This window comes from Schistocerca nitens, chromosome 7 (assembly GCF_023898315.1).
Source record: "Schistocerca nitens isolate TAMUIC-IGC-003100 chromosome 7, iqSchNite1.1, whole genome shotgun sequence".
Classification (NCBI taxonomy): domain Eukaryota; kingdom Metazoa; phylum Arthropoda; class Insecta; order Orthoptera; family Acrididae; genus Schistocerca; species Schistocerca nitens.
Window position 1 is genome coordinate 226,086,763 of NC_064620.1, and position 19,222 is coordinate 226,105,984.

Here is a 19,222-nt window from a genome sequence, read left to right on the forward strand (position 1 = left end):
AGAATTTGTAAATGCTTTCCTTAGAAAAGCACGAAGACAGTATTTTAACCAAAATTATCTTCCATTGAAAAAAAAAAGATATTAAAAGTGCCTGCAATTTGGAGATATCGATGATGATCTCATTATTCAACTTTAAAGAAATTTCCTAACATTTCCGTTATCCTTAGTGGCCTTTTTTTATTGTTTCAATTTTTTGCCTTAAAGATACATACCTTTAGGTACACCAATGACTTTAATTAAAATTTAATAACACAGTTTGTAATATGATTTTATCATGTCAGTACCAGTGTACATTAGTGTTAAGGAAGAACCTCTCTTAGTTTTGCAGAATATTCTGAATGGTATTTGTGATTCAAACTTTAGGAGAATATATATCTACATGCAAAGGTAAATTTTTTAGGATAACAATTTTCACAAAACTAGCTATAAAATAAATTTTTCATTTACACTAGCTGTGATGTACCCATCTTTACAGTTTGTATTTAGGAAATAAATCTCGAATTCCTCAATTCCTCTTTTATTTATTGTTTCTGTGCTTTTCACTTATTATTTATTTTCTCATTCCATCAAATGCATTTCCCAGTACACTCAAATACACACCTTTTACAAGGAATAGCTTTTATTATTTGTCAGCCAGTGGCCACAGCAGTCACCATTAATTGAAGCTTTATAGGATAAAAAGGTACAAAATTTTAAGTTGATAAAACCTCATAAAAACATTATTAACTCTAGTTAGTAGATGTGTTAAAATACATGTAGTTTCAAAAAGTCAGTTTGATTTCAGTACATATCTGAGGTCTGTATACAATAAGAAAATAGAAGTCTATAGTTCTTTTAACATGCCTTCTAAAACTGCCAGACAAAAATATATTAATGTTTACATTCATTTGTTGCAAAATAAAATAGATTTCTCTATACACTAGTAGCAATTCTTAACACTGCTAGAATAACATTTCTCTCAGATAATTTGATATTAAAGTGGCAGAAAGGAATACTGTTATTTTTTTATATTTATTGTTCAGAAACACACACACACACACACACACACACACACACACACACACACACAGAGAGAGAGAGAGAGAGCGCAGAGAATTTAACGAAAATATAAGCAAATTAAAAAAAAAAAAAAAAAAAGTTGCAGAATAATGTCAACAGTCCTTAAGAGATTCACAGAAAAGGACCAGTAAATGGCTAATTTACTTTATATATGAGATACAAAAACATATGTAGAAAGTATGTTTAATATCTGTTGAAAATATGATGAAAAATTATTTTGGATACTATACTGAAAACTAAAATAACACGAAAAATATAGATGAATAATTATCACAAAAGGGGTAATCTAGGTTTACATTTTTGTACTATATCTCAATTAATGAAGTAGAAATGCAATATGAAACAGATTATTATTAAACTATCATAACATTCACAACATTAAGAGTATAAAAAAATAATCTTTCTGCTAGGGAGATTCTGAATATCATGCTAGAGAGATTCTGAATTATCAGTACCACATAAAACATTTGACATTACACAGTACACCTCTTTACTGGATCCATACAACTCACAAACACATTAGTAAAATATTGTACAGTAATTATAATGAATCTCATCAACAGGAAATAGTAGATATAACTGCAAGGAGAGCCATTTCACAGTGATGTAAGATCAAGAAATTTCGGCATATGACTTGGGCCTTTGCTCGACATGCCTTCCCAGATAACAACAATACTGTTGGCACCAGAGGCGTACATGTGCTGAGCATCGTGTGAGTATGTAATACTGCAAAAGAAAGACAATATTTAAGTTAAAATGCAGGAATTACATTGGGTGAGATACTGAGAGATCATTAATTTGAGGCATAATGATTTGTAGGGTGATGTTAAGGCATTCCAAACTGCAGGAATAGTATGTTATATAGAAAATGGGATGTACATACAATTGCAATTCATACTGTGATCACTACACCTTCCGCTTCAAATGTCTATATAAATTGTAACAAACAAAATGGAGACAAAGCAGAAAGCAGTATAAGAAGACAAAGTATGGACACTAATGAAAAACAGTACAATTGGAAGAAACTATATATCAATGTATATCAGAGGGATGTTGGATTATAGCATTTAAGCCTGTTATTAGAATGCATAGACTTGATCTGCACATATTTGTCTCGTAATGCATAAATCAACAAATCTTGATTACCTGTACAATTGATCATAAACAACTATGTCCCTCCTACTAAGAGCTTGAATGCTAGCTACCCCTTCCCATCTTCTTTTATAATTTTTTGTAATTTCCTTTTCCACCTTTTCTTTCTTTCGCGTTGTCTCCATCATTTGTTTGCAGTTTGACTTCAAACTGTCCATTTTGGCATTCCCATGAAACCCCTATACAGCCCATATTCATCAATACATAACCTTTTTCATTAGATGAATTGCAGTTAGGTTCTGAAACATAAACTTTTGAAAATTTTTTGTAATAAATCTGATACTTTCTACTAAACTAATACATTTTTCACCTCTGTTGAGCTTAATGTATTTGCAGAAAAACACACAATAAATTTGAAAGTTTTCTTGTATCATCTGGTACATATAGCTCTACAGCTTTCATTTATTAAAGTGCGCGTCATATATCTTGGCGGCCGAGTTTAGGTTCGTTCTGCGCATCTGACGTCAAAACATACAGTCAGCCAATGAACAGAGAACGACGTTGCCAGATCTCGACTGTAGTACAGAGCACGGACGAGTGTCTTCAGTTTTAGAAACGTTCAGTCATAAATAAAGTAATAGAACAAAAGCAATGTCTTGATAGCAGACTTTGTTTTTTGAAAGTTTGGAAAAACCATTCTTTATGCCAATTGCTTCATTTTCTATTAATTAATTAAACCAAACAAGCAATAAGACTCTTGATTCAGGCGATAGCAAGTAAAGGTGTTTGTATCAATTTCACGAACCGCTTTTTCGCAATAAAGAACAGCGGTAATTGTTTATTTCCTACTGTACTTCGACGAAGTGCATGTAATTCATAGGCATACCAACAGTGTTTGTCAGAATTTTGCGTGCCGTGTTAGAGTCCTTATGGAAAAATATTGCAGGACAAGCTGCGTTAGCGTAATGGTTAAGGCGTTGGATTGGAAGGCGATAGGTAACGTATTCAAACCTTGTGCGATGCTAAATATTTTTTTTTATTTTAAAACAATATCGAAGTGTCTTACTTCACGAATTTTATTCGTTTGAATGCAGTTTTTTGAAATTTCTAGTGCTTTGTCTCTTCATTAACCCTTTCGCTGCTGCAGTCACGTGCTCCCCGCATTCCGCGCTGTGCGCGATTTTGTCATCACTGCACTGCTCGCCTGTGCAGACACATGGTGTTTCCACAGCTTTGACACACTTATCATTCGATTTCACAAAAACTATTTGGCCCAAAAATTTGATTTTTACACATCTTCTTGACTGATACCTTCCCCCCATAAATGACTTAATTTTGTTTCGATGTTCAACCCAGTTATTGTGCAGCATTAAATGTAGTAAACCAATGCACGAAATTTTGAAGAGTTTGCAGAGGTAAAAGTCCATAGCGTATACTTTCCGTATGGTCGATTTTAGTTGCCACAATGTTGAGAATGAAATGTGGACAAGGTACCTAAATTTCATATAAAATTTACTGTATAACAATATCTCATTTAATTTAAGTACCACATAGGTGTCGTATGTAATATTGAGAAATATTCCGTCTTTCGCGACTGTAATAAAAGTTTTATTTACACCGGGCACGTTTGGCTTTATTTTAAAGCACTTCGGTCAGTCAAAGGAAGTGGGGGGAAGGTATCAGTCAAGAAGATGTGTAAAAATCTAATTTTTGGGCCAAATAGTTGTTGTGGAATCGAATGATAAGTGTGTCAAAGCAGTCGGAAACACCATGTGTCAGCACAGGCGATCAGTGCAGTGACAAAATCGCGCACAGCGCGGAATGCGGGGAGCACGTCTCTGTAGCAGCGAAAGGGTTAATGCGGCCGTGGTGGCTTTACTTCATAAACAGCGCGCTCCCCCCTAAACGTAAGCTTGCGAACTATACTGTACTATGGCGCTGTTTCTCTTGGCGCGTGCGTCGTGTGCAACTGGCAACGCAGCAATCTCCCGCGTTTGGGCGGGCATGCGCGAGCCGCCAAGATAAAAGAATTCAACTATAACAACTGTGTGGTTATGATAAATGGATATTCTGGGATGCAGACACACCTACCTTATTATGGGCTGTGACAATAATGCATTGCAGGATATCTCCTTCAGTGGTGAGAGGTCCCAAGAGCTCCATAATCTGAAAAACAAAACAATAATTACTTTCCATTAAGTATATTACTGATGTCACTGAATGGTTATGGCATGATTGACAGCACAGTGTCATTACTAAAATGTTGTGAAATCAATGAGGTTAAGAGAAGTAAAATTAATGTTCAAAAAGGTAAACCTCCCTCATTAAAATCTTATCTATGCTTTCTCAATATCATTCATTTCCACTGACACAGGCACAAATACATCAAACTGGCATTAAGATAAAAGTGAAGGCAAAGTTGCCAGCATATCAGAAAATGCAGACTTGCAACAAAATAAATTACTGACACTTAACAAGTTGGAGCCTCTCCATCTGCTATTATTCTAAGCCTCTTAAAATTACTAAATCTCTCTTTTTAACATGCATTTGAATTTAATTATACATATTGTGTATAACATAACTATGTATGCCAAAATACTATTCAAACCATAATTCATTACGATCCATTATTTACACGATAATTTTTGATCCACTGATTGCAATGATATATTTAGTTTTGTTGGAAAGCATTTTAATGAAGAATAAATGATGATTGTAACATTACTACAGTATGTAAGAAGATATTTGAATGAGTTAATCATTAGTTCTGTGAGGAATGGCACCACTCATTAGAAAACCCTGAATACAATCTTTACAGCAATCTACTTCAGTTTTCCTAAGTATAATGAACTTATGGATTTTTATGCCATTATGCCTGTTAGATTCCAAAGTTTGACACTGCATTTTTGTTGCTCTAATTTTTCTGGTCCAAACGACAGTCTTCAACAATTAGGTAAGGCATTGATTAATAATTTTCATAAATTATCGAAGATGATTATGAGCTTCAAGAGGGCCTCTATACTCATACATGGGTTATTCCCAACACAAAGATATGAAATTGTTACTTTTACCTTTTATTAACCCACCACAAGCTATGCAAACCTAATTACGGTACTGTTGCAACATGTAAATCATCCAAATCAGCAAAATCTGACCGAATAGTTTTTCAAATGATTATGTCTTTTCCTACATACTAAAAGGTTTACACACCAGTCTTTATAAGGCCAACACCACCTCAAAATCTCCATTCCCTGGAAAGCTTCTATACAACTACTACTCTGTGAAAATATATCACTTTTATTCCTATACTTAACATCTTTGTAGTCATATGCACCATCGTTAACATCTCTGACTCACTCAGTGTCTAACATTTATTTCGGTCATGTAATTCACTACTGTGAATGTTATTCGGTCCCACCTGCCTGGGACTGGAGATTTTGGGGTGGTGTTCACCTTACACAGAGTTGCTACTGGTTGGAGAAATATAGGACTCCCTTAACAGGTCAGGTGGGAACAACACACATGATGCGACTACTAGGATAGCAGAAGTACATGTGACATGCACATGTGGATTTTTTAGGAGAGGGAAATCCCTCCACAGGCTCAATAAGATGTGTTACACTCCCATACAGGGTAGCATCTGTCATAGGAGATAAGAGAAAGAAAATGTTAATACACTATTAGTTAATGTCAGAAGCAACTCTGGAAAGGTTTAGAACTAGTTTTGCTTATAAACGGTAGCAATGCCTGCATAGGAACAGAAAGCTGGATGAAACCAGGTGTTAATAGCAATGAAATTTTAAACTTTAGTGAAATGTATATCATGTATATCACAAAGATAGGTTGAATGCTGGTGGTAGAGGCATGTTTACAGCATTAAAAATACAATAATGTCTTGTGAGGTCAGTACACTATGACTGCGAAATAATTTGTGTGAAGCTAAGTGTTAAAGGTGATCACATGTGCCCTTCAGATGCTTTTTTAGACCCCCTGCCTCGGCATCAGATGTGGCAGAACATTTGATGGGAAACTTGGAGGATATTTCATGTAAATTTCTTGGTAATGTTATAACTTTAGGTGGAGATTTCAACTCATCACCTATACACTGGGAGACAAAGTGCGTAGGGCTAGTAATAGGAAGGGGAACTGTCTAAAATTTTCCAAGGTGTTTTATCCAAAAATTAGAGAAACAACTTGTGAAGATAATGTCTTAATGCACATGTCCATAAGCAAGTAACTCCTGCAAGGACTTGCTGAGATGTTTACATTAGAACAAAAACTTGTGCAAGTTTGTTTCTGCAAGTCGCTTGGGCAAGTTAATTTTAGTAACTTGCTGCAAGTGCTTGCAGAAGTGTATACACAAGAGATGCATCATGAAAGTGGCAAGTGGATGTTTATAGTGTGATGCTAAAAACCAGGGCAGCTGTCAACATAGTTACATTATGACTGTTGCAAAAAAAAAAAAAAAAAAATCACAATGAGAATCAAAAATTTAAGGGAAAAAAAATGTCAAAAGAAATTTCTGGGTGAAGAAATAGATACAGAGGTGTACATATTTATCAAGAAACACTGGAAATGAAGTCCCATGCTTCTTGACAGAGCATAGGGGAACGATGCGGGAGACCTGCACTGCCGTACAAGGCAAGGTCCTAATGGAGGTGGTTTGCCGTTGCCTTCCTCCGACCATAATGGGATGAATGATGATGATGAAGATGACACAACAACATCCAGTCATCTTGGAGCAGGTGAAAATCCCTGACCCCGATGGGCATCAAACCTGGGACCCCGTGTTCAGGAAGTGAGATCGCTACTGCAAGACAACGAGCAGCAGACCAAGAAACACTATTGAAAGAATTAAAATCAAAGGACTTCACTCAGATTAAAAATTTCATGAGAATGTCATATGCAGTTTTCAAAAATCTCTTGTCTATTGTACAAAAAAATATTCGAAACCAGGATACAAAAATGCTACAAGCTGTGTTACCACACGAGATCACATTTTAATTATTTTTTGACTTGTGCAAACAGTATTTATTACTTGTATCACACATGCAATGCATTCAAAACAGGATATAAAAATGCTGAAAGCTAACTCACCATTTCAACCTTCAACTACACTTCAATTTTTGCAAACATTACTTATTGTAAATGTAATGCATTTATGTTTACACTAAGATTAAAAATCAGCTAAAATTTAAAGACACACCTACTGCCAATCTACTTTCCCTTCTAGTGGGACAAAGTAATCACTAAATAGCCATGTACCGCAAGTCTCTAGAGGAATGGAAGGTTCCAAATGATTGGAAAAGAGCACAGGTAGTCCCAGTTTTCAAGAAGGGTCGTCGAGCAGATGCGCAAAACTATAGGCCTGTATCTCTGACATCGATCTGTTGTAGAATTTTAGAACATGTTTTTTGCTCACGTATCAAGTCATTTCTGGAAACAGCAATTGTGTGAGACCCAACTCGCTTTATTTGTTCATGAGACCAAGAAAATATTAGATAATAATATAGAAACGAATTGGTATCCCATCAGGTCCAGTGGAGTTTCCTCTGTTGAGTGATTTCAGTTGCTTTTCTATTCCTTGGACACTTATTTCAATGTCACTCATTTTTTCATTCATGCGAGGATTTAGAGAAGGAACTGCAGTGCGGTCTTCCTCTGTGAAACAGCTTTGGGAAAAGGTGTTTAGTATTTCAGCTTTATGTGTGTCATCCTCTGTTTCAATGCCATCATCATCCCAGAGCGTCTGGATATGTTGTTTCGAGCCACTTATTGATTTAACATAAGACCAGAACTTCCTAGGATTTTCTGTCAAGTCAGTACATAGAATTTTACTTTCGAATTCACTGAACGCTTCACGCATAGCCCTCCTTACGCTAACTTTGACATCGTTTAGCTTCTGTTTGTCTGAGAGGTTTTGGCTGCATTTAAACTTGCAGTGAAGCTCTCTTTGCTTTCGCAGTAATTTCCTAACTTTGTTGTTTGAACCACGGGGGTTTATCCCATCCCTCACAGTTTTACTCGGCACATACCTGTCTAAAATGCATTTTACGATTGCCTTGAACTTTTTCCATGAACATTCAACATTGTCAGTGTAGGAACAGAAATTTTCATTTTGATCTGTTAGGTAGTCTGAAATCTGCCTCCTATTACTCTTGCTAAACAGGTAAACCTTCCTCCCTTTTTTATATTCCTATTTACTTCCATATTCAGGGATGCTGCAACGGCCTTATTGTCACTGATTCCCTGTTCTGCGCTTACAGAGTCGAAAAGTTCAGGTCTGTTTGTTATCAGTAGGTCCAAGATTTTATCTCCACGAGTCGGTTCTCTGTTTTAATTGCTCAAGGTAATTTTCGGATAGTGCACTCAGTATAATGTCACTCGATGCTCTGTCCCTACCACCCGTCCTAAACATCTGAGTGTCCCAGTATAAATCTGGTAAATTGAAATCTCCCCTTAGACTATAAAATGCTGAGGAAATTTATGTGAAATGTATTCCAGATTTTCTCTCAGTTGTTCTGCCACTAATGCTGCCGAGTCAGGAGGTCAGTAACAGGAGCCAATTACTAACCTAGCTCAGTTGCTGAGTATAACCTCCACCCATAATAATTCACAGGAAGTATCCACTTCTATTTCACTACAGGATAAACTACTACTAACAGCGACAAACACGCCACCACCGGTTGCATGCAATCTATCCTTTCTTAACACCATCTGTGCCTGTGTAAAAATTTTGACAGAATTTATCTCAGGCTTCAGCCAGTTTCAACAGTTTACAATTACAATACCGATTGCTGCTTGGTCCCCGTATGTCCTCACTTTGCCCCACACCCTTTGAGGCTGTTGCCCTTTCTGTACTTGCCTGAGACCATCTAACCTAAAAAACCGCCCAGGCCATGCCACACAGCCCCTGCTACCTGTGTAGCCGACTGCTGGATGTAGTGGACTCCTGACCTATCCAGCGGAACCCGAAACCCCATCACCCCATGGCCCAAGTCGAGGAATCTGCAGCCCACACGGTCGCAGAACCGTTTCAGCCTCTGATTCAGACCCTCCACTCGGCTCTGTACCAAAGGTCCGCAGTCAGCCCTGTCGACGATGCTGCAGATGGTGAGCTCTGCTTTCATCCCACTAGCGAGACTGGCAGTCTTCACCAAATCAGATAGCCGCTAGAAGCCAGAGAGGATTTCCTCTGATCCATAGCGACACACATCATTGGTGCCGACAGGAGCGATCACCTGCAGATGGGTGCACCCTGTACCCTTCATGACGTCCGGAAGGACCCTTTCCACATCTGGAATGACTCCCCCCCGGTATGCACACGGAGTGCACATTTGTTTTCTTCCCCTGCCTTGCAGCCATATCCCTAAGGGGCCCCATTATGTGCCTGACATTGGAGCTCCCAACTACCAGTTCTCTTAAGTTGATCTGTTTTAAAATTTTGGTACATGTTTAGTGCTCGTATATTATGACATTTCTGGAGACCAGAAAAATGCTCTGCAGAAATTTACGTGGGTTCCAAAAATAGTGACTGTATGAAAGCCAGCTTGTCTGGTCATCCGCGATACCCAGAAAGCGGTAGATACAGATGCACAGGTAGATGCCATGTTCCTTGACTTCCAGAAGACATTCGTTTCATAAAATTGGCTTTTGGTTTGATGCATAGGTAAGGCAGATGTCAGACAGAGGGAAAAATCCTCAATAAATGTAGTCCACTGACAAAGGAGGCCGCTCACAAAACACTCGTTGGACTAGTACAAAGTTCTGAGAGGATATGGTTCTGGAAGAGTCAACCAATATACTGCTTCACCCTATGTAAATCTCTCTCTCTCTCTCTCTCTCTCTCTCACACACACACACACACACACACACACACACACACACACACACACACACACACACACACACACACACACACAAGCACCAAAGATAAGATCAGGGACATTCAGACTCACACAGAGGCTTCACAGCAATTGTTCTTCCTTTGAACAATTCGCAACAGGAACAGGAAAAGAGGTAAGTGAGATTGGTACTTAAGGCACCCTCCACCACACACCACAAGGTGGCTTGTAGAGTGTAGATGTAGATGTAGATGTAGACGTCATGTGTGTCCTCCTTTCCTCTTTTCAGTTCTGAACGTTTCTACTGTTAGGAGTAGTGCAATTATTTATTTTTATGTGTGTCTTTCTGTTGTACTGGGAGTAATGCCTCATTAAGGCAACAACTAGCCAATGGTATTTTTATTTTTAAAAATTCTTAAATATCTAAAAAGCATTTAATATCATAAGTGAAAAGAAACATCACTGAAATCTAACCTGATAACTCCATCTGCGTGACCCGACGCAACAGCATTTATGGAAATTCCCTCCGGTGCACCAGAGAAGCAGACGGCTGTGGTCAGCGAGGGTGGCGATGCCCTGCCTGCAGGCGCAGCGTTCACGGAGAACAGCAGCAGCTCCGAGTCTGTCACAAGCAGAATGTCGCCCAGCGTTCTGCTCACTGTGGCCAGCTTCACGGGCTCACTGACCGCCACAGACCTCACGTACGACAAGCTGAAAGAATTGAAACATTTAAGGGCTAGTCTTTGTACCGTATTTACTCGAATCTAAGCCGCACTCGAATCTAAGCCGCACCTGAAAAATGAGACTCGAAATAAAGGAAAAAAAAAATTCCCGAATCTAAGCCGCACCTGAAATTTGAGACTCGAAATTCAAGGGGAGAGAAAAGTCTTAGGCCGCACCTCCAAATCGAAACAAAGTTGGTCCATTGTAATATGAGACACAATTTAGGTCGAATGAAAGACGATACAGCTACAGTAGTTTGGTTCGAGTCGTAAGCTTAGCAGTTAAGCTTTACCAGGTAGCCATTGCTATGCGTCAGGTGCTCCGTCCATATTTATACGGGTACCCTTCCTTTTTCACGTGCTTCGTCTGGTTTGAATCGATTGTTTATTTTTCTTTGATCTGATAAGTGCCGTTTTCTTTGTTATAGGTGTTTATGTCACTCTAAGCTGAAAATGCATTACTGTACTGTGTAATGCATTGTTTGTCGCATTTTGATAGTGCGTGTTTACGGCCTGTCGCCGCTAGCGGCATGACTTGCTTTTGTGCGCGCTACCGCCGCTAAAAAAAAAAAAAAGGAATCGTCTCATTAGCGAAACAATGGCAAGAGACTGCTATTTGTTGTTACTTACACTGCTGCTTTCTTTGATAATGATCAACAAGAACCAAATGCGTATGATAGAACATGCGTATGATAGAACATGTTCTGAACGAGAGTTTTGCGAAAATTTTCCTCCGTTTGAAAATCTTTGCGGCCGCTTCTTTAGTACATCAAATTCTGCACAGAAATTAGTCATCTTACATTTAAAATCTAGTCAGTTGCCGTGCTTCGTTTCTGACTGTATCACTATTAGGCATAAGAATAATACTAATATAAACATGACACGATACGTATATTCTTCCGCGTTTGCTGTTGTCTCACTCTAGTTTCGTAGTTTATTACGCAGACAGGATTTAAATGAGATAGCACCAAACACGAAAGAATACATGGCAAAATGTTTATATTCGTATTATTCTTATGGTGAAGAGAATACTGCATGTGATTCACATTTCATCAGGTTCCTATTAGCAACCATCTCTTCTCACAGGTAGGAAAAAACTCGGAACGTAGAGTTGGCCATATTGACAAACATCCCTAACAGTCTTGCCAGTCGGATTTTCGTAGTACATTGAAATTCTGCTACATTCAAAGATGAACAATACGGAATTTGTATTTACTTCGTTGGATAATGTATGAAAATGCAGTGGTCGAAACTCGGGGCGGAGAAAAAAAAAGCTCGTCTTCTACCTTTTTTTTTAATTTATTTACTGATGCAGAGGTTTTTGCACCAGTATTTATCTTTGTGCCCACAAAGCATGCTTGTGCAGCGCTACATATATTCGACGGCAGAAGTTAGTTGTGGCGGCACCTATCAACATTTTTCAGAACTTCCGCTTGCTGTGCACTCGATTCTAAGCCGCAGGCGGTTTTTTGGGTTACAAAATCCGGAAAAAAAGTGCGGCTTAGATTCGAGTAAATACGGTATATACCCACCAAAATCAACTTTGGGTACAGTTTCTCCGATAATTTTTTCTGTTTCTCTTATATACTTCTGACCCTGTTTCAACAGTATAGCTCGAATTTTCAATATTACTGAGAGACAAACCACTGGTTTAACATGTTACCAACTATGATATGGAATTTGGGGAAAAACTGACATAGTTTGAATTGAATTACATTTGTCTGACTTATCACTGGAAAATTAAGTGAGTTATCAGTTCTTAGCACTGCTTCAGCAGGTAGACTAGATTATGGGGGGGGTTATGATGTAGTGTTGGTTGTGGTGGGTACAGGTCTCTGACATGAATCCAGACACCTTCCTTGAGTCGGCAGTCCACTACCAAACTGCAACAAATGTTCATCACGTGGTATATCCAGACACATTACTTAATTTCTGTAACACCCCCTACAGTGAAAACTCCCCTCTATATGTGCCTCGGCACAAGCTTAGAGAGACTACAGAGAGAAACTAGCGGCGAATCTAAACTTACTAGAATGGAACTGACATTTGACTGAGCTACATTAGTTGACACCTTCAGATAAACTCTTCTCATTTATTAACTGTACCAATTTGCGGGCAGTCCAAAACACTGTGGAAGCACATATTTTCCAAAATGTTGGACACACAACTGAAGCATTCCATGATCTGAAAATATTTTATCACACTAACACATGGCAAAAATATTTGAGAGCATGCCAAGGACTGGTTCATTGTGAAAGTTCACCTTGCCTCTTATGCTGCTGGTACTCTATCTAGGATTTTCTGTGACCACATTAATTTAAACCTATTTCAGAGCTTCAGCTTGATATTATATGGAAATGGCTTACGTTTCTGCACTGTGCAAGGAATCCACACTTGCACTTTTAACATTATATTATTTGAAATGTTAATAATAACTGTGTAATACTAATTACCTGTTAAGGTCCCATATAATGGCACTTCCATCGTAGCCAGCTGAAACAGCTATTGAGAAGCTGCGACAGAGTACAATATCAGTCAGTGCTGCTGTGTGCCCCAGCAAGACAGACGGCTCAGGACGGAATTCGAGAGATCCCTCCAACCGAAATCTCAAAACTTGTATTCGACCAGATGAATGCCCCAGCCACAACTGTGGAACATCTGGAGCACTGCTGCATATGCACACCTGTGTAAATAGATTATGTTGAATAGAAGTAAAGCACTTACATTGGTACTAACCACTATAATAATGCAGTGATAGATCACCACTCCTTAGTTATCACATCCTGTCCCTGATAGTTCCTTTTGCTTAAAAGACAGGTTCATATCGAGAGAGAGAAAGAAAGAGAGAGAGAGAGAGAGAGAGAGAGAGAGAGAGAGAGCACAATGTATCTGCTTTTGATAATATTTTGTGTTTCTGTGAATATACACAGCTGTTCCTAAAGCTAGTACTACACGAAACAACAGAGTGAAAGTAAGCAAAGCAAACAGGCTTTTGTATTTACATGTTCTGATAAGATGCTTATTATTTCTCAAGTATTTTTTCGTCAATTTGGTGCAGAAGACTTAAGGTTTCACCATCCACAAAGTGATCAATAAGAATAATCCATTTTGAATTCCAGGAAATACCAGGCATAACATTTCTAGCACACAAAATCCACTTCACATTTTGCCTTAGAGTTAGGCACAGATATTATGCTTGATGTTACACAATCCAGTCACATTACTGTGACCACCTGTCAAAAGCCTGAATAACTACCTTTTGCAGTGCGGACCGCTGCGACATGCAGGAAGAGTCAGTGAGGTTCTGGAAGCCACTGACTGGGATGTGGAGCCATGGCGACTCCGGTGTCATGGTCAGCTGTGCTAGGTTTCTCAGCTGAAGAAGATCCACGACGCGAACAGCCCGATCGAGTTGGTCTCACTGATTCTCGATTGGGTTTAGATCTGACAAGTATGGTGGCCAAGCAACTACAGTGCTCTCCAAACCATGCACTTACACTGCGAGCTGTGTGACATATTGCATTGTCCTCCTGGTAGATAGCATCATGCTGAGGATAGATACATACTTGTGTTGCTTCATTGTGCCTTCCAGAATGCCACAAAAACATTCCCCAGACTATAACACTTCCTCTCTGGCCTAAATCCTTCTGACAAAAGTTGCACGGTATTTGCATGCCAACAACCATGTAATCTGGAAAAGTCACTTATTACCATTCAGAGGACTTTCAGTTGCAGTATTGGCTTACAAACCAAATTCCATACTTTGTTGCCAACACATATCAGTCAGATTGGGTGCTTCAAGCAGGTGCCTGCTGCTGCAGCACATACGCAGCAACCATCACTGAATGGTCATTGAGGGGACACTGTTGGTAGTCCCTTGGTTCACCTGGGTGGTGAGTCAGGTCCTAAACAGTTGCCTGTCTATTCACCCATACACATCTCCACATCTGCTGTTTAACATGTGTACCACAGGTGCCTCAGTAATGGTTTTGGATAGCACCAGCCTGATATGCACAGTATACTGTAATCATCATGGCATACAAACAGTTTAATAACTTTGCCATTTCGGAAATGCTTCCACCCTTGACCGAAAAGCTAATGATCATCAGCTAAATCGTTCTGTGTCCACATTACAACAATGACTGCACTGTTTTGTGTCTCCCGCTGACACATTTTGTATACCTTCCGCTGCTAGTGCTGCCATCTGCAGACAGTGAGTGGTTTCTGCACACTGACGTCAAACGTAAGTGGTAGTCAAATTAATGTGACTGCACTGTGTAGAAATAATTGTGAATGTATTCTGTTGCATGTCATACTGTACTGCTAATTACTTAATTTTATGTAATTATTGTAACATTATTCATCTCAGTGGGGGAATATGAGGTGCAACATATCACTCTGGTAGAATGATGTGTAGTCCTACCTCCACCTTACCAATGAATGATACTCATAATCATTAAGTGATATAACAATTTAGTAATTAAAAATATGGAACTGTTGGGAAATTTTTTATCTGTTTCTGCATGTAACGAGTGTACAGACAGCCTCTGTGTTATCTTCCAGATGGGTCAGTGGTAGCAGTATCACCATGAGATGAGGTACCTGTGTAGGCTTTGCATATGTTCCTTGCGTTGCCATCCCAGTACTGAGTAATGCAGCATGCCACCGAATAAATGCATACAATGTAACAGTACAGCATGATGGCAAGGCAAAACGAAGAAAAATAAAGAACGTTAACTAATATCAGAACTTGAGATGTATAATAATGAGATTTTTACCTTTTTTTCAAAGTTTGGAAGTTGTTATATCTTTATGAGTAACATACATTTCTGTTACAGAAGAAATGATTCATATTCATTTATAAAAATTCAATTTACATTGAAGCACTTTGATTACAGCATAATCTGGCCTCCGTAGGTGGAAAAGTCCATTGTAACTGCACTGGCACGGGCAGAAAATAAACTAATTTCAGATATATAAGTTCAGACCTACAAGAAATCAAGAAACTGTACACTGTATATGTATAACAGGAGAACAATGCACAAACCGATGGAAGAGTTGGTGTTAGGTATATGTCTGGAGAATGGTACCTCCCATCAAGTGTAGTGCCAAAAGTTTAAAGGTAATGTTGCAGTATGGGGCTGTTTTTTGTAGTTAGTGTGAGGTCCCTTTATTGTGCTTGGAAAATGTTACACACAGAAGGATACGAACACTTTTTTTACAGCACTGTGTACTGCATACAGTAGAAGAACAGTTCGGAGACAATTATTGTTTGTTTCAGCACAGCAATGCGCACCCTGTCATAAAGTAGCCACTGTGAAGCAATGAAATAGACTGGTCTGTCCAGAGTCCCAACCTGAACGAAATGATTAAACACCTTAGGGATGAGTTAGGATGTTGACTTCCCTCCAGAACCCCAGTGTCCAGCTTCACTATCTTCTATGGTTTCGACCATTCCTCCACAGACATTAGGACACCTTATTGGAAGTGTCCCCAGCAGAGTTCAAGTTGTGTCTGGATACCTTTGATCAGACAGTGTATGTAGGTGTGAAACTTCTAAAACTGAAAGATGCTTCGGGGGCTGATGGAATCCCTGTGTTCTATATGAGTTTGCAGTTGAGCATGCTTCCCTTTTAATTTTAACCACAATGTATCAGAGTCCTTGAACAAAAACTGTGTCCAATAGGCTGAAAAAGCACGTCACAGCCATATACAAGAAGAGTAATAGAAGTGGGCCACAAAACTTGTGTTCAGTATCTTCTACATCAATCTGTTGTAGAATCTTAGAACATGTTCTGAGCTCAAACATAATGGGGTACATTGAACAGAATGACCTTCTCCAAGTCAACCAGGATATATTCTGAAACATCAATCATGTGAAATCCAACTAGTACTGGATCAAGGCAGACAGGTAGATGCAATTTTTCTTGACTTCCAAAATGCACTCCACTTGGTACCACACCAAAGCTTATTATTGAAAGTACAGTCGTATGGGGTATCAGACAAAATTTGTGACTGGGTTGAGGATTCCTTGATAAGTTGGACACAGCTTATTATAATGGATGGAGCCACATCAATGGTTGGAGTCACAACAACAGATAAAGTAACTTCATGCATGCCACAGGAAAAGTGTCAATACCTTTGCTGTTCATGTTGTATATCAACCAGCAATCTGCCCCAACTTTGCACTTGTTGCACTAAGTATCCACAACCTAATGGCTTCTTTATAATGTGTAGTGATATATACAAACATTACCCATGAATCAGCCTATCCTTGAGATTAGTCTTCACATACAGACAGAAGATCACGTCAGGAGGCTTTAATTTATAATGCACAGTGGCTATAATTAAACTTTCACTACTTGAGAGGAGCCACAATGGAAAATGAGTGATCATAGGCCAGTGTCACTCTGTGTACACATTTGTACAGACATGTGGGAGAGAAATAATGAATAAATCATTAAAAGAAACACATTTTAATGTCCGCATGAGAGGGTTACATTAGATACCATTGCATACCATATTTATGTTTCAAGTTACAAAAAGGTTGCTAAATGTGACGACCATCTGCATCCACGACAGCCTGGAAGTGAACTAGACATACCATTTCACAATTGTTCGCAGCATTTTTTGAACGGTGGACCGTGTAATGTTCAGTTGTCATGACACAGCTCATGTACTGCTGAAGATCACTCATTGCATCCAGCATTTCCAGACATGGTAATGGTAACTTCTTCAACTTTGTGGTGCAATTGGCCATTCGCCTCTCCCACAAGCAATACCCAAATTACTAGTCAGTTCAAACTTCTGAATCATGTTCTTTAACCCTGGTGCGGAAAGACGACCTTTCCATATTCCTTTAATGCTTTAATACTTGCCAAGAGCAGCAGCACTACTGCTGCTGTTTCTAAACCAGCTTTGCGAGTAATGCACTGCTCATCTTGTCCAGACCCATGTCAACTGTCTGCAATTGTAATGCGCACTGATGCTTGTGCTTCAACCCTACGTTGCCATACCAATACGGGTGACTAATGACAAGTCAAGGTGCTAAAACTACTACCAATAGAAATCCTGCAGAACACAGTCTGAACATCATACCTGTACAGTAAATAGCTTTCAGGCTAAAGTAGTGAACGTTTAATTATCACCACCCAGTCTGTAAAGATTCCACTCGAGCTCCACTGCTCTCTGGTGTTGCAGTAGTTCACTGTTTTTCCTCCCAGATACTGCCTCACCTCTAGCTGACCAGTTCTTAGCTCTCATCACCACAGCCATCAGAAATCACTCCAGACATAAATTAAACAAACATACATATATATTACACACACACACACACACACACACACACACACACACACCATTACTATGAACATTAATTATATACGCAAACCTTCCTCTGAATCAGTCTACGTATTAGTGAAAATTGTATCATAATCCGTACAGTAGTTTCTGAGATCAGCCACAACACTGTGGCAGTAAAATGAGGCAGGGGACTTAAATTTATAATATGTATGGATGAGACTTTTTGCAGACAATGCAATACAGTGTAGTAGGGTCTGAAAACAACTGCTCAATTTTTCAGTCAGATCTTGTTAAGGTTTCTAAGTGATGGAAAGATTGATAACTTGTTTTAAATGAACAGAAATGAGGAATTGTGTACTTTATGGAACACAAAAATGTTCTGATCTACAAGTGCAATATCAATGAATCACAAATACCTTGGTTTAATAATTAGTGTAGATATGAAATGGAGTGATCACATAGGCTTAGACATAGGTTTAGCAGGTGGCAGACTTTGGTCCAGAATACTACAAAAAAAGCAGCGCGTCTACAAAGGAGATTGCTTACAAAACACTCTTAGAACCCGTACTAGAATATTTCAAGAATGTGGGACCTGTACTAAATACAGTAGACCCTCATTATTTCAAAATTGGGTGAACTGAAAACTCAATTAACTCACAATAGATGTTTGGTACCTGCCGAATTACATTGAAAAATCTACCGCACAAACTGAATTTCATATAATTTGTACTATAAACTAAAATTTTGTCCCGATTTACACATTCCATATCTTCTTCCTCATCTAAACCCAATAAGTACGTATACATACAATGCTGTGTACTACAGTATTTTCTGTCACGCATTTCACATTTTTTTCCTCACTAATGTACTGTACTGTAATTTTACAATAATGGTCCGATTGCTTGCTTGCTACTCACATGTCACTTCCATGGTGCAGGACAAAAGGGTGGGGAAAATGAGGGGTTGGTCAGCAGACTGCACACAGTGTGCCACATGCAACAAACCAGAGAACTCTCTGTCTCTGTCTGCTTGTGAACAGTGAATGTGTTTTTAAATTCTACATATGGTCAAGCGTGGAAAGGAGACTAAAAAATATGTTGCAGAACACTTCCAGATTCTGAAGTCTACTCTCTCATCGATAAGAACTTCAAGGCAGAAAAAAAGTGGTAAGAAGAGATGGGAAGGTACAGGTGCCAAAGCCAG

At 38.8% G+C, this 19,222-nt stretch overlaps 1 protein-coding gene across 1 annotated transcript in view; it reads right to left on the bottom strand.

Moving 5' to 3' along the window:
• Positions 1-501: 501 nt before the first annotated feature.
• Positions 502-19,222, bottom strand: part of LOC126194954 (lysosomal-trafficking regulator) — a 304,398-nt gene continuing 285,677 nt past the window's right edge. The window contains exons 31-34 of the mRNA XM_049933343.1: positions 13,171-13,400; positions 10,470-10,706; positions 4,243-4,317; positions 502-1,785 (exon numbers count right to left, since the gene is read on the bottom strand). Of these exons, the coding sequence (XP_049789300.1) occupies positions 1,656-1,785; positions 4,243-4,317; positions 10,470-10,706; positions 13,171-13,400 (672 nt within the window). The 3' untranslated portion in view covers positions 502-1,655. The remainder of the gene's footprint in view (positions 1,786-4,242; positions 4,318-10,469; positions 10,707-13,170; positions 13,401-19,222) is intronic.